General features: G+C 28.2%; 1 protein-coding gene across 3 annotated transcripts; it reads right to left on the reverse strand.

Moving 5' to 3' along the window:
* Window positions 1-224: 224 nt before the first annotated feature.
* LOC111276649 (uncharacterized) lies at window positions 225-2,022 on the reverse strand. Of its 3 annotated transcripts, none has more exons than XM_022862400.2 (4): window positions 1,666-2,022; window positions 813-1,093; window positions 664-718; window positions 225-511 (listed from the first exon to the last, which is right to left on the reverse strand). In XM_022862400.2, exons 1-3 carry the CDS (start codon window positions 1,945-1,947, stop codon window positions 667-669), a joined length of 615 nt encoding a protein of 204 aa, XP_022718135.2. In that variant the 5' UTR covers window positions 1,948-2,022; the 3' UTR covers window positions 225-511; window positions 664-666. The 3 variants fall into 3 exon arrangements, with proteins under 3 accessions (XP_022718135.2, XP_022718134.2, XP_089610878.1); XM_022862399.2 differs by having other exon boundaries at window positions 813-1,096; window positions 1,666-1,989; XM_089754752.1 differs by lacking the exon at window positions 225-511 and having other exon boundaries at window positions 541-718; window positions 813-1,096; window positions 1,666-1,990.
* Between the last annotated feature and the right edge of the window lie 22,718 nt (window positions 2,023-24,740).

The following is a 24,740-nucleotide window of genomic DNA, read 5'->3' on the forward strand; positions in this document are numbered from 1 at the left end:
TTTTATTCTTTTCAAAAGATTATTTTTAATTCATTTATTAATAGAATATGAAAAAATTAAAATTAATATGATAAACTTTTCATATTTTATTTTTATTAATGTATTAGTAGATCGTATAGATAGTATCCCATTATTTGTAAGTAAAAAAACCTTTCAAGTGTATCCCATTAATTATACAAATTTTCATTAAAAATCGAAAAAAAAAATCATAAAAGTAGTCGTACTTGAAAATAACGATAACTTCTTATTTCTTTCTTTTGGTCAATACATTGAAATATATAGGAAACTCATTTTCCACGAAAAGAAAAAAAAGAAATATCCGTAGGGAAACTCAACACAACATCAAATCCCCTAAAACACATACGGTAAGTAGAAGTAAAGACGATGACCACACTGAAGAACATAGGGAACATAAAACAGCGACACCAATTACACCAAAACAAGCAAACGCGAAGATTTGAATGCAACAGCAGCAATTGAAATATTGGTTTTCCTTAGAACTTTCATCCACCTTCACATCAAATACGATACAAAACCAAGTAAGTCATAACTAAATAAACTTTACAAAAAGGTTGATATAAGGTCTAAAGTAATCGTCATTTCCTAATAAGAATTATCAGTAATCTAACTAGAGATGATACAAACAGAGCTCATCGTCCCCACCCTTTATTTATTTGAAAGTGTTTCCTTTTGCTGATTCTCTCTCGCTATCAGTTCTCTGCAATAAATAGAAATGGAAAAGGTATTTGTAAGCAACAGGATCACAAATTTTGACAAGAACTACATGCAGAGTACATGCACCGAAGAAGTACCGGAGAGCGAAAGTGAGTTTGGCTGCCTTGTCAAACTCTTGGTTTTCTCTTGCCTTCAAGATTTGGAACATGACAGCAAGCCGGATTTGGGTGTTCACACTCTGCTGCACTATAAGGTCAGTCTGCTTGCGGAGTTGGCCACATTCCAATTCAATGGTTTCAAATTTTTCTCTTACTTGTCTTTGCCCTTCTCTGATCTTTTTTTGTTCCACACTTATTTCGTCCATCTCTGATCGTAGCCTTTTCATGCGGTTGCATGGGTACTTCGACTTTCCTCTCTCCTTCTGGTGCAAAATAAATTTTCAGTTAGAGATATTATCTCCTCTCTCATGGAAAATTTTTATGATAAAGCATGATTCCTATGCGATTGATTTGATATCTAACATGGAGAAAAAGTGAAAAATATAAAGGAAATGGAAGTCTTTCATGAAGCCTAATAGGAACTCAAACAAGAGTTCATAAAAATGGTTGCTCAGCATCACAATGATCAATGTAATTAAGTATATGCTCTAGGTCATGGTTTATATGTGACCAAGCATATGCTCCAGCTCATTGTTTCTGCTAACCCAGATGAAAAAGGGCCCTTTCAAATTGATTATGTAGTCAATTTTCAAAAAAGATTATGACATTCAATGAGTAGCACAATGGCAACATTGTTTTTGGTTTTTCTTTACTATTTTATTCAATTGATTGATCAGATAAAAAAAGTTAAGGTAAATGAAAGAAATTTAAACATTTGCATTATAATAAAAAAAAAAAACTGGGTGTCGAATTCAATTGTGAAAGACGTCTATGTGTGTGTGTGTATATATATATATGAGACAAACTCCCTGAGTTAAAGTTCCAAAAATACCTTGTGATGGTTTCTGAGGGAATTTCGAGAACGGGGCTTTATAATTGGAAGCGAAAGGGGAGACTTCCTTCTACTCAGAGTCAAGGGATTCATTGTTAATTTTTTGCTGATCTTAAGTGCTTGGCTTTTCCTCCTTGCTACTCTATAAAAACTAGCAGAGACGGCCGATGTCGCCAAAAGTCGCGCGATTTGGAACGATTTCTTTTCTTTAACGCCAGTCGAACGTGCTATTCGACCGATTACCAACGATACCTTTTGTTTGGTCCACAACTCCACATTCATTATTATTTCTTATATTTTATTACTTTCATTTAAATTCATTTTTTTTTCTTATTCCTTTCATGTTAAATTGTCGGGGTTGTATTTATTTTTATGATATTTAAAATTTTTTTTTTTTTATATATTTAATATTGAAATTTAAATTTTTAATAGAATTAAAATTTTATAATTTTTAATGTCAAAAAATAATAAAATTTTAAAAACAATTTTAAAATATAAAAAATAAAAAATTTAAATGTTAAAAAATATATAATTTTGAATTATCTTAAAAAAATGAGATGCAAGGAGTATTATGAATGTACAACCACAAATCACGGGCATGTGTCACTCGAAAAAATTGCAAATCATGTGAATATAAAGTTTGGCATATAAGATGTTGAACAATTCTTTCAATTGTATGAACATGTATTGTTCACTGAAAAATCAAATTTGAATATTCCAAATCCAAAAAAAAAAGAAAAAAAATCAACACCCAAATATTTAATTCAATCATTGAATTATACTCAAAACATTAACTTTCAATCTTCCATTTAAGAAATTAAATAATAAGTTTGAGACAATATATCCATATAGACAAGCAAGTTAATTCCTTGCTTCCTTTTGTTCATTATTTTAATTTGAAGTTTGGGGATACCTGATGTAGATATAATAGAATTCAAGGATAAAATAGTAACGAAATTCAACTCTGTTTTTAAAGTTAAAGTACAACAAGAAATGCATTTGAATAGTACCTCATGATATAATTATTTTGAGTTACTTTTCAATTTGTTAGTGTAAAAGAAACGGTCAGCTATTAATTGGATCTCACGACGAACGACGATCTTAATATAAAAATAAAAAGCTTTATTATCATTATTATATTTAGATTTAAACACATATTTACACTATTAATTTTAATTTAATTGTTCCAATAATTTCTCCATCATAACTATTTTTAATTTCATTAAAACGAATTTCAATATTCATCTAAATAAATTCTCAAAAATTTATTAAAATTAATTTTATTATTCATCCATATGAACTCTCATTATTATTTCAAAATCAATTTTACTATCAATTCAAATGAACTCTCAAAATTTTTACTACTATAATTATGAATAATTGGATAAATAAAAGATTTTTCATTTTTGTTAAAAAAAAATAATATTATAAATAATTCTTAAACTATAATAAAATATTTAATTTAATATTTAAACTTTAAAATTTTTAACATATTATTTAAATTATAAATTTATTAACTAATATAATATTTATTTTTAAAATAATTAATTTCAAATAATAACACGTAATAAATAAATAAATTTTTAAATATTATTTTAATTAATAAATTTATAATTTAAATAACACATTAAAAATTTTTAAAATCTAAACAGCAATATTCAATATTTTTTTAAAATCTAAACATCAATATTCAATATTTCTTTAAAATTAAGAGATAATTCATAATTATCCTAAAACACAAAAGAAGGTTTTTTTTTTTTTTTTTTCATAAAAGGCAAATCCCATCATTTTATGCATGCATCAGAAAAGAGGGAATAAAAAAAGAGTCTAGAGGAGAGGGAAAGCAATCTACGAACAAGGAAAAACGAGAATTATCTTGGATAATTGTAATGGGTCTAACTTGTTCTGCCTGTTTGCCTTTGGCTGAAAGAAATCTTTTTCTTTTATTCATTTTTTCCCTTTCCACTTCCCTGTCGGCAGTGGTTGTCCAACCAAGATTCGTGCCAGACCTCCATCAGTCAAAGGATGCTAACATGCGGCCTTAAGAGACCAGAGCCAGTACTGATTAGTTCGAAAATGGGCTTGGATTGACAGTTTTCGTCGTGCAGGGATTAGATCCACCCTCTTGAGACTGAAATTGGTCTGCCGTCTGAAGGTGACACTGCTACGCTGCTACTGATAGCTGCATAAAAGAGAAGTGAGAAGTCATTTACCTAAATTATATACATATATATATTTTAGAAAAAAAATTGAAAACGAGAAAACGATAACAATTATATAGATAGGGTCACAATGGAAAACTTATGAAAGAAGGCATAAGAGGGGAGGTGGGACCCACTCTCCACTAATTGTGTCAATTAAAAAAATATCAAAATTATTCTGATTAATATTATTATCTTAAAATTTTTATAAAATAACCGATCATACCTTATTGGCCGAGGATCGAACGATTGCTTATCGGTTGTGGCAGTCAATATCACCTTGATCGACCGACTCATCGTCGGTCCACATACTTTGGGTAGTGCGTATCTTTCGCTCATTTTTCCAGATTGCATTTTGAAAGAAAGGACGGGAGGATGATATCACTTTGGAATTTTAATTTTTTAAGATTCCACGCGCAGACTTCAGTACCATGGGTGGTTTTATTTCTCCGTACTAAAAGGTTATAAATATCCAAATTCAAAAATCCACCTAAACCGTTCGATATCCATTACGAATTAATTGAAAAATAAAAGTGTTCACACCAAAATATACACGTAGTCAATAGCAGAAGAGCATTGAAGAAAATTAAAAAAAAACTAGGAGAAGGGCACATGAGAAAAATAAGATGAATTGACGAGAAGATTGACGTGGCTGTTAATTAACTAATGAAATATTGAAATATGTCCATATAGTTATCTTATTCAAGGACGATAAATTGTTTTTTCTTAATAAAGGGATAAAGTGTCTTAAATAATTTCTGAATTATTATAATTTTTAAAGTGTGATATATATATATATATTTTAAGAAGATGACAATTTTTCATTCATAAATAAATTGTATTATAATAGTCAAGCACAGTATTATAATAGTCAAGCACAGCTCTGGAGAGAAAATCATGATATTCGTCTTGCGAGAACTTGCTATCTGAAACTTGGCAGTAAGTATGCTGCCTTGTTACATGTTCTTGGACTATGAAGTACATGAGAGACCTGGAAATGTTTTCATTTTGTCCTTTGCATCATCAGTAATACTCCTTACTGGTGACAAGTCAGTCGCTTGTCCAATAAGTGCCTTGATAATCCTCAGAGCATCCCCCTCAATAGTAATTTTTGTGAACCTCATTTCTACTGCAAAATCCAGTGCTCTACAGGCTGCCTCAGCTTCAACCTGAAATGTCCTCCTATATCAGCCATTGGAATGGCAGCTGCAGGCAACACTATTCCCATATTATCTCGAATCACTACACCTGCCCCTCCCTTATGTGATTGTTGGTTAAATGCGCCGTCAAAATTGGCCTTGTCTATGTTGTTCTTGGGAGGCTGCCATCGCATCTGTGTAGACTGGGTTGCGATATTCGTGCTCTGGGTTGCTTGCACTTCCTTTCGGTCCATATCACCCATGCTGTGATCATACGTGCTAGTACCACCCCTTTATCACCTGACATACAAATGCTCTGAACCCATTCTGCGTTCTCCTCATCACTTCTCGTGCAATATTTAAAATTTACTTGTATCATCAATAAATGATTAGCTTAATTGGTTAAGATTCATTCTCTCCAACCAAGAGATTTTAGATTTGAGTCATGTTGATAGTCGTTTGTTGGGATCATCCCGAATACATGACTTGCAGTTATTTGTTTTAGACTATTAAATACAACACATCTTGTCTTGACTTAAAAAACTAAACAATCTATCTATTTTTGAATTTCTCTTATCAAAAAAATTTTATTTTTATCTATTAAATTACACCATCTTTATAAAATAAATGTTAAGTTGATAGTCAAAGATTATGCATATGACACGTGATTATTATACAATAATATGTGGCTATCAAGTATCATATTTTTTAAAAATCTAAAACATAAAAATAAAAACATCATTTTTTGAGAAATTTTAAGAAATTTTATTTCTTTTTTCTTTTTATTTAAAAATTAGATTTTATTGTTTGAAAAAAGTTACTTTATCGTAAATTTTTTAAAAAATAAATTTATTTTAAAAATAAAAAGTTATAAATTTCTTAAAGTAAAATAATTTTTAAAAAATATAACACGTGGTGGCTATATCATTGTCACTTAATAGTCACTTGTCATCTACGATAACGTTGATTACCATATTATCATTTATTTTAATAGTATTAGAGGTTAAGGTAACACTATAGAGGTTTAGGTCTTTAGTGACACTTTTTTCAACGTTTAGCAATATTTATAAACGTCACTAAACGATTTGTGACATTTACAAAAAACGTCACTAAGAATGTCGGCTATACACGTGTTAGAAAAAATAGTGGCATTTTTTTATAAAACCCGGCTATATTTGCAGGTTTATATATGAAAAAACGCTACTAATTTAGTGACGTTTGTATTAGAAAAACGCTGTTAGTATGGTGGCATTTAAATCATAAAACATCGTTTTATTAAGCGGCATTTATCAGGACAATCTTCACTATAGCGGCATTTGTATCATAAAAACGTCACTAATTTAATGACATTTTTATGATAAGAAAACCTCTAGTTTAATAGTGTTTTTATGATAAGAATGTCATTAATCTTAGTGGTAGTTTTATGGTACAAACGTCACTAAATTTAGAATTTAGGGGCATGCTTAAACACGAACGCTACGATATTAAGAAATTTATTTATTTTTTTAAAATGTCTTTTAATATTTATTATTTTAATTAATAGAAAATGTTAAAAGAAATAAAAATGAACTTAAATTCAGAAACTGATATTAATAAATACATAAGTCACATTCAAATATGCACGTAATTAACACAAAGTTTAATAATTAGTATAATAACATTCAAATTATTTTAGTACATTAACCAAAAAATTTTAAATGTATGAAATTGATGACTGTATATATTGGAAGACTGTCATTTAGTGAAGGAATTTTTTCATCTTAGTCACTAGCGTACTTAAAAACCTACTGAATAATATCATATAAGTTTTAACACTTAATAATAAGCTATTTTTATATAAAAAAATATAAATATTTACTAAATATAATACTTGAGTTAGTGGACCATCGAGATTACTTCCTAAAAATTGTTATTGCACAAAATTCATAAGATGATCGAATCAATCATGCAACTATTGAAATTTTGCACGCTCTTGGTTTATTCTAGCACATTCTTTTTCAATTTTGGCACGTTCATGTTCTCCTCCTACTTCCATTTGCTAGAAAATGTTGTTGTATAGTTTGCAACTCCTCTCTCAATATGGAAATGTCTCATGAAGACTGACTTATTGAGAATGTAAATTGCTGAAAGCTACGTCTATAGTAGGTAGATGATGTTAGACCCAATCCAATTCCTCAGACCCGTCCATGCCTTTCTTTTTCAGCAACTTCTGTGAAAATTTGATTTTTCAATTCTTGCATATTGACACAATAGACAAATGCTACTTAAATCTCAACAGTCATTTTCTCTTTCACTTTCTCTTATAAATTAATTAGATAAGATTATCAAGTTTAATGATTAATTGATAATATGTTAAAATAGTAAATATTTACTTTCTGATAAAATAGATGTAACAAATTACCATAATTTTTTATGTTTCGACATTCAGGTAAGATCTATCTTTTTTTGTGTATGTTAAGCGAAAAAGTTTCACATATCCAATTTTGTCACCCATCCCAATATCCTATATAAAAACATATATCATTGTCAAATATATATCAACTGTAACTTATTCATGCATATCAAGCCTGTCAATTGAGTTTAAAATTTTGAATAAGTTAATATCATGTATTTAATCTATCTAAATTGTTAAAATAGAAATATAACCATAAAATGATATTTTTGCCCTTTAACAATACAAAAGTCTTAAACACACATCAACAATAAAAGCATTTTAGCCTTTCACACATATCGATTATGGAAATCAAATTCAGTTATTTAGACAAATTTAATATCATGTATTGAAGCCATCCAAACTGTTAAAAGCCATCCACAAGTTTAATTTGTATTTTTGCCTTTAAAGGCAAAAATAGTCCCAAATAGATGTAAAGGACAACTTTTTCACACATATCAACTGTAAAAACCAAGTTCAATCATTTTGACAAGTTTATTTCATGTATTGAAGCTATCCAAATCGTTAAAATAAAACAATAACAACAATTTTATATTTTTACCTATTAACGACATAAAAAATCTTAAATAGACATAAACAATAACTTTTTCATACATATCAACCGTGAAAACTAAGTTTAGTACTTTGGATAAGTTTAATATCATGTATTGAAACTATCAAAACTATTAAAATAGAACAATAACTGTTATTTTACATTTTTACCTTTTAATGGCACAAAAGGTTCATTCATTAAGATAAGTTTAATATCATAAACATACTATTTCTTTTTACTTTCTTGTAAAACTTTTTGATCCACTTGTGTGGCTATATTTCTATTGTTTTTTGCTACTAATCCCAATTTATTCTTTTTCCTGTCATAAAAAATAATTACGTATATGGTAGAAATACAAATATTACTAACTTAAAGCATAAAACACTTTTATTATTTAAAACTAATATTAAAAGTTATAAATTAGTATCTCTCCTTTTCTTGAGAATCAAAATCTAACTAATTGTTCATATTACCACCTAATCACATTATGGGTTAGATTTTTCATTGTGGCCTCTATAGTAGTATTTCGATCGAAATACTTTTTCTTTAAATTATGCTTATAGTCTTTCCATTTCTTTTCCAATGACTTAAGCACAAATGAAGTTGGTATTTCAAGTACAAATCTTGACTATAATAACACAAAAAGAAAAGTTTGAATCAATAAACCAAATGTAAAATAATTATATTTTATATGTAATTAATTATAATAATACCTCAATAAAGTTTAAAGCATTGACCTTAACCTTTGATGGAATTTTATGCCATGTTTCATAATGAATAGTTTCATTACGGGTGATCATGCCTAGAAATCCAGCCAATAGTTGAGCATCTTCACCAATTGGCTGCTGATCAAAGTTTACAAACACTACAATACGCTCGTTCGGAGGTAATGCAAACAATTCTTTCAAAGTTGTTCAACCTCTGGTCCTCTACTGACCATTGTTATCAACTACAAAAAATGAAAAATCAATTTGTAAAATGCCAATACTTTAATCATTATATTGAATTCTAAATATAGGTTATATGATACCTACATTCAAATTAAAAACCAAATCAATTGATGGGATACTATTTAAATCTGGACCTCCCATATTGCTAGATCTAATAGCAGTTGAAGGGTTAGAAGTGATTGAGTTAGAACCGATAGTACGTTCATTCCCCTTTAAAGGATTCAATCCATAACCAAGTTCAACAAGTGCCGCAGATGGTTCTAAAGTAATATCTCTTATATGTATTCCTTTCAATCTACTCATTCGCATTGTAGATTAGCTGCATCATAAAAGTGAATACATAAAAAATATTAGTTTAGAACATATATAAAGATATTGAGAAGTTAAGAAATCATAACCAACGATATATAAAGAATATATTGATTTAATTAAATTAAAATGTAATGTATGATTTACAATACAATAAATATACAATAGTGAATGCGACATTAATTATATACAAGCATTTATTATATTATGTCTTAAACACTCGAATTGCAAAATATAGATGATCCATCATGGTTCATAAATGTCTTCATTAACATTTTTGTGAACCCACTGAGAAGAGGTACTGAAGATATTTTCATCCAAGTTTTATTTAGCAAAAGGATAACATTTAGCTCTATGTTCAACATCATATCTGGTATCCAACCCCATATCAAATTAGTCTCTAGATGTGTTTCAAAAAACAACAAACCAACCTAATTCTTTGGGGTCTTTAGAATAAAAAACTCATTTGACTTGAGATTAAAAAAACATAAGGTTCATCGATGAGCTATTGTCCAGTGTGAATTAATCAAGAAAAATTCACAAGTGTAAATTTATACTGATCTTTCTTAATACCCCTCGTACTATTCACATTAGTCCAATCACACCAAAAGAAGATAACTTTTCACTTGCCATAATAATCCAACTTAATGATGTCATTAATCATGCCATAATAGTCAACATTTCCCTCTAAAGGGTTTGTGTCCCTAGCACTAGCATAACTAGTTGTTGATGAAGTAACAACAACTCCTAAATTTTATGTATTTCTAAATCTCTCATGAGATTTAGTGTGACATCTAAATCTATTGATGATGAAACCTTTGTATCATTTCATAATCCTATTCGAACCTTATGAAAGATACTTCACCTCTTCACTAACAAGCCATCCATTCCAAACCTATAAAGGTGGAATAAATGTATATATGTTATTAATGTTAGTTATACCTAAGCATTCTATGTCGATATCTAATAATGGGAAGTATGGCATTACTTATAGTTGCTCTTAACTATTCATGAAAGTTTTCGATGAACAACTTATCAATCTTTCGAGGGTTTGATCATCGATGATGTGCACGAGCTCTCAAATTACTTCTATACTCACTACAAAGCATCATGATAAAGTATTAACAATAACAAAAATATAATAAATTATGCTTAATGGATTGAATTATTTCCTTGCAAAAAAAACTTACATGCGAAACGATTCGATTGAGTCATGATGAAAAAAAACATATCGAAGTACTTATGCTCAAGATTTATCATCTAACTTTACCATTTCAGCTTTGTCTATTGGTTTTCCAAAACTTTCAACAAGATAACTGTTGGCAAAGTTAGCATGCTACATACCAACATTTCACGATAGTCTATTAAATCTAGTTTTAACATTTTCCAAATAATGAGAACAAAATATCATATACTCTTCTGCTAAATATCCTTCAACAATAGAACCTTTCATATAGCATTTTTATGACAATAAGACTTTAACCTCCCCAAAAAACTATGGCATAAAACATTTGTCATATATCTTTTTAACTAGAGTGAAATGATCAACATTAATAACCTAATCAAGCTATTAACAAATAATATCTTTCAATAGAATACATCTATCAATAATAAACTGATCTATTAACTTTTGCTTCATATGAAGGTGGATAAGCAAATGCATCATAATAGTGAAGAAGTTTAGAGGAAAAATCTTTTCTAAATAGCATAAAGTAATCACAACTTGATCTTCAGGTTTATTAAGCTCTTCCACATTCAGAATTTTCCCACATAGAGCTTTAAATATGTTACTTAATTCAATTACCACTAAAGTGACTTGCTTTGACATTGATGAACGTAAAGCAAGAGGAAGTAAGTCTTGCATCAAAATGTGATAATCATGTGACTTCAATGAAGAAAGTTTTTTCTCTTTCAAATTCACACATCTCAATATAGTTGGCGCATAACCATTAGAAACTTTCACATTTTTCAAAACCATGCAAAATTCATCTTTTTTAGCTTTAGAAATCTCAAAACAAGTAAGAGGCTATCGATATTTGCCATTAAAAAGCAACTTCGGATAAAGGTCAAGGTGAATCCCCATATCAACTAGGTCAAGCTGACTCTTTAAGTTATCTTTTGATCTTTTATTCACATTAAGAATTATCTCGATAAAATTTTCACAAACATTCTTCTTTATATGCATCAAATCAAGGTTATGATGTAATAAATTATATTCTTAATAAGGTAACTTAAAAAAGATACTTTTTTTTTCACAACTCAGACTTATTGGGGTCATTTTCTTCATCGTTCTCTTTATCACTTTGAACATCAATATTACTAACTTGAGTATTAGTAACACCAACTTGAGTAATATAAGGCCAGACACCTTCAAAGAAGTCTCTCACTCTTTTTCTTGATTGAGTTATTTTTTCATAAATGAAATTGACATCTTTTAACTTTGATAAGATATTAGACCCACTAATTGACAAAGACGATCTCCTCAACTCTTCAATTTCATTAAAGAGATGGTTTTGAAATCTAAATCGATGATTATCATCTAACCATCGATGATGTGCCATATAATAGAACTTCCTACCATTAGGTAATCACTTCGAACATGTCTGCGTAATATAACATGGACAAGCATAATAACATTTTGTGCTCCAACCAGATTAATTTGCATAAGTAAAAAATTTGTTGATAGTCCATAATAAAGCAGCATGCGTATTGAATTTTTTTTTTATGCATCATAGGTCTCAAATCTTTCTTATAATTATTTTAACTCTTTAATAAGAGGTTGTAAGTAGATGTTTGTATCATTACCTGAATCTTTTTTCTCAAGAATTATCATAGACAAGATAAATGACTGTTGCTTCATGGTAATGCATGGTGGTAAATTCTACAAAATTAATACAACTGGCCAAGTACTATAAGAAGCACTCATCATTTTGAATGGGTTAAATCCATTAGATGATAGTCCAAGCATAACATTTTGAGAATCATATGCAAAGTTTGAAAATTTAGAATAAAATGATTTCCATGTAAAAGAATCTATATAATGCCTTAGTGATCCATTATTCATCCACTTCTCATAATGCCACCTTGTAGAATCTACAATTTTAGAAGACATGAAGAGTCATTGAAGTCTTGGTATTAATGAAAAATAGTATAAAACCTTTACAAGCTTCTTTTTTACATAGACCTCATCACCATCCTTATTCAACCTTTCATCAAGATTTTTATCCACCTAATGAGAAATACGACACAAAAGATAAGATTCTTGATTTTTTTTATCACCCCAATACAACATGCAATCATTAGGATAACTATGAATTTTTTCATATCCAAAACCCAAATCTTTGATCATCTTCTTTGATTCCTTATAAGATTCAATGATTTTTGTAAAAGGAAACATTTTTTTCATAAACTCCAATAATAAAGTCAAAGAGCTTCCATCCATCCACATAAACATTTCAAGTGAAAAAAATGAACATAGAAAGATAACCTTGAATGATTTAATGCCTCTAAAGTTCTTTATTCATATCCTCAAGTAACTTATAAAACTTTGATGCTTTTCGTTTAGGTTGTTGGTCACTTACACCTATTCCATGTTCACCAAATTCATTCATTTCAATATTTGACTCATTAAATCCATCATTTTGGGGAGACGAATTATGAAAATGTTGGTTATGAATGTTAAAAGCATCTCGTAATATGCCTTCAATGTCATCTGCTATGAAAGGATTATGTTACTGTTTGAGAGCCCTTGAAGTTGAAGGGACCCTAGTGAAAGATCTTGATAGTATAGACTCTCCATGAAAATACCAATTAACATATCTCAAGATAAATCCAATACAAATTAAATGTTTAAAAACAACTTCACGCATTTGCTAATCGATATTAGCACACTTCATACATAGGCATAACATCATATTATCTTTCTCGTATCCTCAAATGTAAAATTAAGAAAATTTTCCACTCTATCTCTATATTCTTGACTTAATCTTGACTTTTATATCCAACTCTTATCCATTTAGTACTTGCTACATTATCAAACCAAATTTATATAAATAATTTATATGAAAATAAACATGTAAAATACTTAATTTTACTATGTTTTTAAACAAAAAATAATAACAAGACCAGAACTCCTTATTGTGAAGTATTTTCTTAGCTACCTAATATAAAGCATTTAAAACTCTGCTACTAACCTAGACATTAGCCTAAAATATTTGTAGTTAGGGTTAAAATAAGGTAAAACTAGTTTAAAGGAAACCTAAAAAAAGAAGAAAATGAAAGGGAAAGGGAAGTGGATGATGGGTTCCAAATAGGTATTTGAGGAATGTAGGTTTTAGAGAAAAATTTTAAACCAAAAAGAATATCGTAAATTGCAAAAGCTGAAGGAATAGTAGAATGAAGTAAAAGCTAAAGTAAATAACTAAGGACTAGTCGAAATAGGTTCAAAAAAAAAAAAAAGCTCAAATACTAAAAGCTAAAGGAAAGGGAAAGTAAAATGTAGTTGGTCTGAAAAAAAAAATAGTAGATTAATGAAGATGAAGCTTAAAGTTGGGAATTGGATGTGCTAAGTTTAGGGACAATTTTATTGGAGTTTATAAGACACATGCGCATACATCTAACAAATAGAGGCATTTTCAACAAATAAATACCTTCAATAATCCCTGCCTTTACTTAACCCCTAAAAATTTTTAAAGAAATTTATTAAAAGCATTTTTTTTTTGCAAAAAACACCATAAAAAATCCTCTCTATTTTTATCAGGTGAATATCACTGAAGGTGATTTTTTACTATAAATGCCTTCACTAATTCTCTCAAAGTTTTTGAAGGAATTTATGGAAGGTATTTTTTGCATAATACGCCCTCAATAATCCCTTTTATTATTATCAGGGGAATATCAGTGAAGGCAGTTTTCTACCAAAAATACCTTCAATAATCCACTAAAATTTTAACGATAAGATTATTATAGGTATTTTTTATTAAAAATGCCTTCACTAATTGACTCAAATTTTTTCAAGGAATTTATTAAAGGTATTTTTTTTACATAATATGCCTTCAATAATCCTCGTAATATTTTTTGATTGGGTTATTAAAGATGTTTTTGGCATAAAACACCTTAAATAAAACAAGCTATTGAAAAAATGGACTAGATTGTTGAAGGTGTTTTCTAAAAAAAAATAACTTTAATAATTTTCTTTTAAAAATTGTTTTGGATTATTAAAGGCATCTTTTAGTAAAAATGCCTTCAATAAAATTTTAGTAAAAATTTTAAGGGAATTAATGAAGGCATTTTTGGCAAAAAAAATGCCTTTACTTATAATTTTTATATTCATTCCCTTGTCTTAAACTTCATAATCATAAACTACGATTATAGAGAATGATTAAAAGCTGCATTAATCAACCAAACCAAACCCCTAAACACTTTTAGTTTGACTTTTAATTTCTTTATCTTTATTGTCATTGCTGACTTTCAACAAGTTAACACCATACACCTCTTTGTTTACCAGTATGTCTGTATTTTATTTGTTTATTGTATTATTTATATTCATCAATAAACAATTTTTTTTTGTTTTTTACTATTTACATCTGTATATATATTTTTATTCATTTCACCATAACCTTAGTCATCTAAGCACTTTCATTGCATGTATGGTGTTTATGTGTAGTTTGGTTTAAATATTATGGTTTGCTAAATGGTATTGTATGATATTAGTTTGCTGAATGGTTTACTGAATGATATTTTTGAATTGTTTGCTGGATGGTGTTTCTGATCACATTGCTGAATGGTTTGCTGAATGGTGTTTCTATAGTATGATATTGGTTGTATTTTATTATGTACAATGTAAAATTTAGATAGACTATTTGGTATATTTTGAATAATTATGATAAAAATCGTAGGTATTATAGCCTTCGAATAACATATTTCTCTTTCTATTGAACCTGTACAAGACACACCTGTAGGCCAAAAAAGAAAAAAAAAGGGATGAAATAAATAAATTAAAGTTGTGACATAAAAATTCACATAAACTTCAATCAAAGTGGGCAGCCTGTGTCTAATAGAGCTACCACGTTGGTACTCATATTGGTGTGTCATCCATAGTAGCATTTCAATTATGTACCATAATTGCTTATGAGTTCTTGATAATCTAAATGATGGTATATGAGAGTCGGTTGTGGTATGTTTATTCAACTATTTCATAAAATTCGCTAAATGATCATTTAATTAAAATTCAATGTGTTCATACTAATTATGTTAAATTATTTAAGAATGGTTTGACATCTCGATTGAGTGTAAAAAGGTTGTGTTGCAATCTGCTGGGAAAGCATTCAAAAACTTTAAAAGTAGATTGACAATCCAATATATTTAACTACTCATTGATCAATGTGATGTATTGACTATTTTGCCTAGGTCATATGCAGATGTTATAAGTAATGGAGATTGGAGAATTTTTGTTTGAGATCAACTATTAGAAGATTTCTCAATACGCAAACCCAAAACAAAAAATTTTGTTTGTAAGATTTTATCTAATATATAAGATATCTTCATATGTAATTTATGTAATTTTTTTCTTTTGTAGAAAATCAAAGAAAACTAAAAGAACATTCGGGCCAAACAAATATATCACCATCGAATAGCGAGAAAGGGATATGCAAATGTCAAGTATGAGCTTATAAGTATTCACACACTTGTTTTATACTCATAAATGAATATTTATGAACATTCATTTCATATATTTTGATTCTTATATTACTGTAATTTATTAAAAATGCACTAGCTCTAACACCAAAGTTTTTAAATGAGATGTGTGAAAACAAGGATATCTACGAAATGATAAATCTTTTATAGATAAAGCAACTAAAGAATTGGCTAAAAGGATTATATGTATAACTGCTCATTAAATCATGTATGATTGACATTGTGGTTGTATGCATGACTCTATACTAGCTTATATAGATTTATTGTTACAGCCCATCTTATTATTATTTTTCAAGATGATTATGCTATTAAAGTTAAATCCAGTGAACTGGCAACCCAATATGATGAACATCCATTGTCTTTAGTAATAGGAGCTAAAGAAAGGCATGGTTGAGTTCATAGGGTTGGTAAATTTGTGTTGCCATCAAAGTTTTTTAGTAATCAACCCAAAACCCCTCAAATGACAAATGCATAATATGAAGCAATCATTGAGCAACAACAATAATGACTTGATGACTAGGAGCAACGTCTCAATGAGCAATAGCTATGACTTATTGCTTTAGAGGTGATATTGGCAGCAATGCAGCCTAGCATGCCGTAGGCTAGTCGGATAGCATCATTAACCTAGACAAGCTTCCATTGTAAGTCAGGCAGGGAACCTAACCTCCACTACCAGCCATGAAGTATGATTTTGTTTGTAAGTTTATTATTTATTTATTATATTTATCGATTTTGTTTTAATACTTATATTTCATTATATATTATAGCAGGATGTTGAGATTTAGAGTATAACCCTTGCTTAGCCTGCCATGGATGAGTTATCTAATTATTATCTTAATCATTTATCCAGAGAAAACTGCATAACCATTGAGTCTGAGGATAGGTTATTTGATCAACCATCATTTTCTTACATTGGTGTGGATGGGGTTAACAAATTTTGTAACCTGAATGAAATATCAGCTGTTGATATTGTTACTTATATGAGGTTAGCTTATAAATACAAATATGCAAACTCAATATGTATTAATCTATATTACAGTGTATTACTAACTAGTATTGTTGATTGTTATTGTGTAACTTCCTATATAGAGAGGTCAAGGTGAGACAAACGACCCATAGATTCAAATTCATTGACCCCAATTTCATTAGTGAGTAGAGTAAAATCGTTGCTTTTTGTGCTAGTCATGTGATTGAATGCATGAAAAAAAAGGCTGATTATTATTTGCTCTTATATAATGCTACGTAAGTTATATTCATACAAAAAATTATTCCAACCTTACCCAAATCTAAAATGATGCCTAATATGAGTATATCATTTTTATTATTTTACAATTGTTATTGGTAGCTTATTGTGATTGATACCAATTCCTTAATGCCATACTTACTTAATTCCACTTAACCAATGGTGATGTCTAACCCCAATATTAAAAATTTTATAAAGAGGTATTACATGTTATTATATTATATATCTTCTGTTTCTTCATAAGTAATTTTATTTATGTATTAAGTAATTTTCTTTTTTTTTTAATTTAGGGTAATATCTGTATTTGATAAGAAGGCAAAGATAAAATGGGTGTCATTATCGATAAATGTGAAATTTGTTCTTTTATGCTGAGTTTGTGTAGATAAATGTTTCTTAAACCCACTAAACGTATTTTTTAGGTACCTTGTCAACCAGGATATATTGAATGTGGATATTATGTCTTTCATTTAATGAGAGAGAGTTTTATATGATTTTATGACCACACCATTCAAGGTTAGTATAAATTTCATAAAGTCATTATATTTTTTTTAAAAAAAGCCAAATTATGTTCTCATTTATTAACATTTACTTCTTTTTTTTTTTTAGTGGAAGAGTAAAGAAAGCGTCATGTAGACAAACTTGATGAAGTCCATAAAGAGTGGTGTGAGTATGTATCATCATTTATTGCTCAACCTTGAAGTTGGACATTGTTGGTTAAGTGTAAATATATGAGAATCATTTGTTATAATATTACAACATGTTAATGTTTTTAACATGCCATGTTGAATGGATAATTTAAGTTTGTAGATTGGCAATGTTATCAATTTTAAATTCAGATTTTTGGTCAATTTATTTAAATACTACAATGTTCGTAATGTAAATTTCAAAATGTAATTTGTAATATCGCATATATAAACCAAATGTTTTTTGGGCATAAACCTACAACTGACTTCAAATGTTTTCTAAGCATAAAACTACAACTGACTTCACATGTATAATTAAACCAAATGTTTTTTTATGGGATTACTAAAGGCATTTTTAGCCAGAAAATGCCTTCAAAAATCCCTCATAAAATGATGAATGAGGTTATTGAAGGCATTGTGGGTAAAAACGCCTATAATATTCCTAAATTTATTGAAGGCATTTTCGTTGAAAAACACTTTCAATAATCCTGGAATGGAATATTGAAGGTGATTTTGGCCATAAACGCCTTCAATAATGCTCTGAAAAATTTGGAAGGGAATATTAAAGGTATTTGTAACAAAAAATGCCTTCAATAATCCTATCCAAATTTTGTTAAGGGGATTATTGAAGGTGTTCTTAGGTAAAAATACCTTCAATAATCCCTCCAAAAATTTTTGTATAGAATATTGAAGGCGTATTTGGGCATAAAATGCCTTCAATCATCCCTTAGAAATAATCCCTTAAAAAACCAATAAAAACTCTCTAAAGGGAGGAATTGAACCTGTGACCTTATGGTTAACAACCGTATGCTCTAACCGATAATGTTACTCCAGTTTTAGCATATGCATTGATGAAGAGATTTATTGAAGGCATTTTTGGTAAAAAATGCCTTCAATAAGTGCCTTCACTTTTTTAGCGGATTATTGAAGGCGTAGTCTGCAAAAAACGCTTTCAATAATCACTCCAATTTTTTTAAAAGGATTATTCAAGGTGTTTTAGTCAATAAACGCCGTTAATTTTTATCTTGGGTGATATCTATAAGTACAAACGTCGCTATTTGAATATTTAGTGATGTTTTGATAAAAAAAATACCTTAAGTTTTATAAAAACATGAAAGCTAGCGGCATTTGTATGTGAAATGCCACTTAAAAACTGCTACTAATCTTTCATTTTCTTGTAGTGTAACAAAGAGTTAATAGCATCCGCAGTTTTTAAATTTTGATCTAAATTCTATTTTGATTCTTAAACTTTAAAAATTTCTAATTGAATCGTTAATTGTCCAAAATTGTCATATTTTGTTCTTTTCATTTATGGAACCATCTAAATTGAAGGCAAATACTAGCCGGTACCATGTGATAACATCAGCTAGTATTATCTGACATTACAAATAAAAGATCAAAATAGAATTCTCTCAAAACTTAAGGATCAAAGATAAAATTATTTCAAAATTTTATATATTTCATATATTTGTTATAAAAATATTAAGTTTGAATGTATATTTGTATATTTTTTTGTTATAATATAACTTATTATATAGATTTTTGTTTTAAATAAAAAATAGATATTCAAAACTTAAAATTAAGTTAAAATTTTCAAAATTCTTTTTTTTAAATTTAATAATTTTAAAAACAAAATGAATTATTAAAAATATTATTTTACTCATAAGTCATAATAAAACTTATTATTTTCTATCCAAAAAAATTTATTTTTTAAAATATTAAATGCCTTTTATTTTTCCTTTTCATATATATTTTACAAAATACTTTTTATAAAAATGAAAATAAAAATGTTTTAAATCATATTTTTTATTTTACATGAATATAAAGTTTTTATATTTTTTAATAGATTAATAAATCTATTTTTGAAAATGATTTGAAAATTTTTACATAATATTTTAACCCGATATAAAGTTTTAATTTAATTTCTTAAACCGATATAAAAATTTTTACTTAATTTTTTTAAATGATATGTAATTTTAACAAAATTATTTTGAAATTTTCAACTTAATTTTAATTTTTTAAAAATCTATTTTCAATTAAAAATATTATTTTATTGATAAGTCATATTATAATAAAAATTTTAAAATAATTTAAATTATAATTTTTTATAATATGTATTTGAAATATATAAAAATCAATTTTTTCTTGAAGTATTTTTATCTTTTCCTTTATTTATTTTTTATAAATATATTTGAAAAGGAAAATAAAAGATATTTAATATTAAAAAATATATTTTATGGATAAAAAATAATATTTATATTATTATTTATGAGTAAAATAATATTTTTAATAGAAAATAATTTTTTTGTTTTTAAAATGATATTGAATTTTTATAATTTGAATATAATATTTTATAAAATTTATATGTTGTTTATAAAATTTTTGAAATAATTTCATCTTTAGCCTTAAACTTTGAGAGAATTCTATTTTAATTTCTCACCTGTCACGTGAGATGTTAGCTAACATCATCTCGTGATGCTAGCTGGCATTTTTCATCAATTTAGATAGTTCCATAGAAGGAAGGATCACAATAGAACAACTTTGAGCAATTAAGGATTGATTAGAACCTTTTAGAGTTTGAACTTTTTAGCGTTTAAGGACCAAAATAGAATTTTGATCAAAGTTTAGGGATTACAAGTGCTATTAACTCAATAACAAATAATAGATTAGTTGAAAAAAATGAAAGAAATTACACTACAAAAAAATGAAGGATGTATTTGAATATAAAGTTCTACAAGTAAAGAGCTTTAATAAACTTGGTTTATGAAAAAACTCTTTGTCCTACAATAAAATCATATTTTCCAAAAAATTGTACTTAAGGATGTATTTTCAACTAAGCCTTTACTAATATATTTCCAATAAGGAATATTATTTAATTATTTCAATTCAATAAGCAAAACTATTCAATTCACAACCACACATAAATAGTGAAATTGGCCACTTGCCAGTCATTAGTCACCACCAAATGGCAAACTCAAATATCAAACAAAATTTAAAATCAAAATCATCTTTAAGAAAAATGGAAAACCTATATCAAAATCAAAGCTAGAAAAAGAAGAGGGGTATAAAACTTATTTGCAACATTCGGCCATTGGAAAGGGAGAAATTGTGAAGAAATGAAAGTAGGAGGCAGGATGACACTACCCAATCATTGAAAAGCACCAGGAATAGATAGACGAAGAATTTTTTACTAAAAATTTAATTTTTTTCTCTAAAATTTAATTTTTTACTAAAATTTATTACTGATAGAATTTTTCGTTGGTGAACTATTAATTGATGGATTGCCAATAGATAATTTGTTAGTAAAGCTTGTGCCAACCTTTTATATTTTTTCTAAATTTTTACCTATGGAATATTGACAAAAATCATTCCATTAATAAATTTCATCAATAATGAGTTGATAATTCCTAAGTTAATTTTTTTATTTTATTCCATTAAAAATGCATCAGTAATTATCAACAAAAAACTTTTGTCGATAAAATTTCATCAATATTAACAAATTTTTTGTTCAAACTTTCAAAAAAATATATGAAAGCTATGAATAAGTACTATGGTAGAAATATTGACATCATTAGAAGTGAAGTAGCAATTACTAAACCATTATTGTAGACTTTATCGATAAGATTTTCAAGAATCAACTTAAGGGGGCAACAATAACCTCAACTAGTTAAAAAAACAAAGGTCAAAGATTACTAACCTTTGGCCTAAAGTGATATGATCCCTATTTGTCTCCAAAAGCTAGAATGGCATAAGCTAGATGACATACAAAGTTTCATGGATTATGTGTTCCTCATGTTGAAATCATGCGATTGTGTGGCACCAAAAACTATTCATAGTCAAGGTTAACTTTTCATAAGTCCATTTTTCATGGATAACCCACTATGGTTTGACAGTATTCCACATGATAGCCTTTCTTGGCTTGGCCCCATAAGGTCATTTGCAACATTCCAAACTCATCGATGGAGGAAACCTTTATCTTTTTAAACTTTAAAATAATGCTATCCATTGTTCCTTGGGGAGACTTCTTGGCCATTCTTTTTTGTTGAACTAGGCCAAAGGCGGTAAGGGCTTCATGTAAAGGAATAATGAAGCTCGATACCCTAAAAGTGACTTTGAATCCAGATATAAAGTAGCTAAGTACAACTAATCATCCTTCCCTCTATTTTCCTTGGCAATGATTTAAAGATCTGATGGTTTCAGCCAAAATCATTGTTGAAAGTTTAATCTTTTATTCTAACGTCGATCATGGAAGCCTTTATGTACCTTAAAACTCTAAAAAAGATCACTAACCTATAGATTGCCAATGCAAATATATCCATATCATGATTTTCATTGGAATTTTAAACCATAACATCTCATAAGAATGTCCATGGTATCCCTTCACTAACCCCTTTCTTCTTATTGATTACCTGAACCTCAACTCTAATTAACTTTGCCAACTTTTTCTTATACCCTGATGATTTTGTGCTTTCCAATTCATTCCATTAGGCTTAGGCAAATCCAGATGTACTAAGGTAGAATGCTCTTCTATAATGGGTGTTAAATCCCCATTGTTGAACATAAATTACTAGTATGCCAGATTTTAGAACCTCACTATGGCTTTCAACTTCTGACCATCAAGCTTTGCCATTGTAATCTAAGTAATATCTCCATATTTGGCTGTGAATGCCACCTTTATTTTTAGGTTTTACTAACTCTAAATACCTCTAAATTGGCTGTATCATTCTTTTTTAAATCCAAATATACCAACTCCAAAAGGCTTACATCGTGTCCATTCATCAAACAGTCTCCCTTTATTTGTCACCTATTTTTTGACTATTCTTTAACCTCATAGAGTGACTTATTAATTGAGGACTCCAAATAAGATTCTTAGGATGCCATGAAACCTTTTATTAACAAATTATCTAAAATGAGTATCTCTAATGCTTTATGTCAAGAATGATACATGAAAAAGACAAAATAAAAGAAAACACAAAAAAATTAGTAAAAAGGAAAATTAAAAGTGCAAATGTAATACAACAAGATAAATTAACACTTTCAAGCAATCTTTTCCTTTTTTCCTTTTTTTTGTTTTTGTTTTTTTGCTTTTTTTTTTTAAACACAAAGGATTGTTACTCCCAATGACTTTTATTCTTTCTTTTTTTTTTTTTTTTTGAAAGCAAGGATGTAAATTATCAAATTAACAAAAAACTAAACAAGAAGGGTGAGTATTCCTCCATGTGACTTATTTTGGGTAATTTCTATAGAGAGGGTGTAGCATAGGTCTACTTAAGGCTGGCTCCCTAAGTTTCATTATATGTCGGGCTTGGAATTGGTGATTCTAAAGGTTTCCAAATTCTTCCTCACATCATCGTCTATTATAGATTAAAGGCACCCCAATATTTACCCATAACAAGCCATAAGCGAAAAAGGTTCAATTGAGTATGAGTGTTTAACTAGCCATTATAGAGGTTTATACCTTACGAGAGCATAGCTACTTTAGTTCCTTCTAAAAAGGTTTAAAGCTCAGGTATAGAGTTTATGCATGCGATACAAATGTGAGTGTGTATGAAGGAAACCATAAACCATTCAACTTTTCCTATAATACCCTTATTCTAAATGCCTCACAATTATTAAAAATAGGATAAATAACAATAATTTAAAATAAATGATAGTTAAAATATGGGTAAAATGTAAAACACGCATTTTTTTTTTGAATTCTTTGGAAACATGGAAATTATAATCAAAACATTTTTCCAATTTTTTTTAATCTTTTCAAAAAAGTTTTTGATTTTTTTTCAATTTTTTCATTTTAAAAAGAAAAGACAACTAAAATCAAGGAATTAAGATTAAACATTAACTAGGACCATTAAACCAAAACTTAGGATAACATATAATCAAACTTTGGTTTGACTCTTTAAAAATGTATCTCTAATGGAGTCCCAAAATTATCATGACATACAGGTCTAAGAACCTGACCGTTGAACTTGAGAAATGAAAAAAAACATGAGGCTAAAAAACATTTTTAATAAAAACCAAAATAAGAAGTCGCCACTAATATTTTTTAGGGTGTAATTGGCCACCCAAAAATTTTATCCTTTTAATAAAATATTTAAAATAAGTTTAAAGTTTACTAGAAGAATATTTTGTGGTCTACAAAAATCAAAGTTAACTTGAGCATCGATTATGTGTAGGATGGATTAGCACCCTCACAGCATCATAAAAGATGGTACCAATTAATTATATGTTATTCTTAGGTTTTGGTAAAAATAGTCCCTTTTTAATGTTTAGAAATTAATTCTTTTGTTTATTACAAAAATCAAATATTTTTTTTCTTAAGCAAAAACAATTTATTTTTGGATCAAGATAAAAATGTTCTAAGTATAAACACACTTTTTTCACTCTCTTATTTTTAGGTAAAGTTTCAAAAATATCTGTAACTTAGGAGTTTTCAAATTGCTCCTACAAAATTGAGATAACAACTCACATAAATAATAACTATTGAGAATCCCTCTATATTTAGGCCAAATTCTCAAATATCATATTTATTTGAGATATTTTCTTATTTTTGAAACATTTTTCTAAAAACTAATGTATAAAACATATGTACAATATGCATGAACGTGATAATGTATGATGAATGCATGATAAGTAAACATAAATGACAAAGTATAAGTGCATGACAATTCAACAATGCAACTAACAACAAAATAAAATGCCAATGCAAATGCATGAATAGAATCAAGTTGGTTTTAGGGTTTGAGAGTTAGTTTAGAGTTTGATGTTAGTTTAAGGTCTAGGTTAGGGTTTTGATTTTAGGGTTTAGGGTTTATGTTTAGGGTTAAGGTTTAGGTTTATGGTTTGGTTTTGGGTTTAGAGTTTTGAATTTGGGGT

The sequence above is a fragment of the Durio zibethinus genome, chromosome 25, assembly GCF_047325235.1.
Source record: "Durio zibethinus cultivar Kanyao isolate XHJ-2024 chromosome 25, ASM4732523v1, whole genome shotgun sequence".
In the NCBI taxonomy this organism is placed as follows: Eukaryota; Viridiplantae; Streptophyta; class Magnoliopsida; order Malvales; family Malvaceae; genus Durio; species Durio zibethinus.

Excerpts from the sequence above, each read along its gene's own strand:
- LOC111276649 (XM_022862399.2), bottom strand. The coding sequence starts at position 1,947 with ATGAATGTGGAGTTGTGGACCAAACAAAAGGTATCGTTGGTAATCGGT. Across the intron at positions 1,097-1,665 it reads CCCTCAGAAACCATCACAAG|AAGGAGAGAGGAAAGTCGAA; the intron begins GTATTTTTGGAA and ends ATTTTGCACCAG. Across the intron at positions 719-812 it reads AAACTCACTTTCGCTCTCCG|AGAACTGATAGCGAGAGAGA; the intron begins GTACTTCTTCGG and ends TATTTATTGCAG.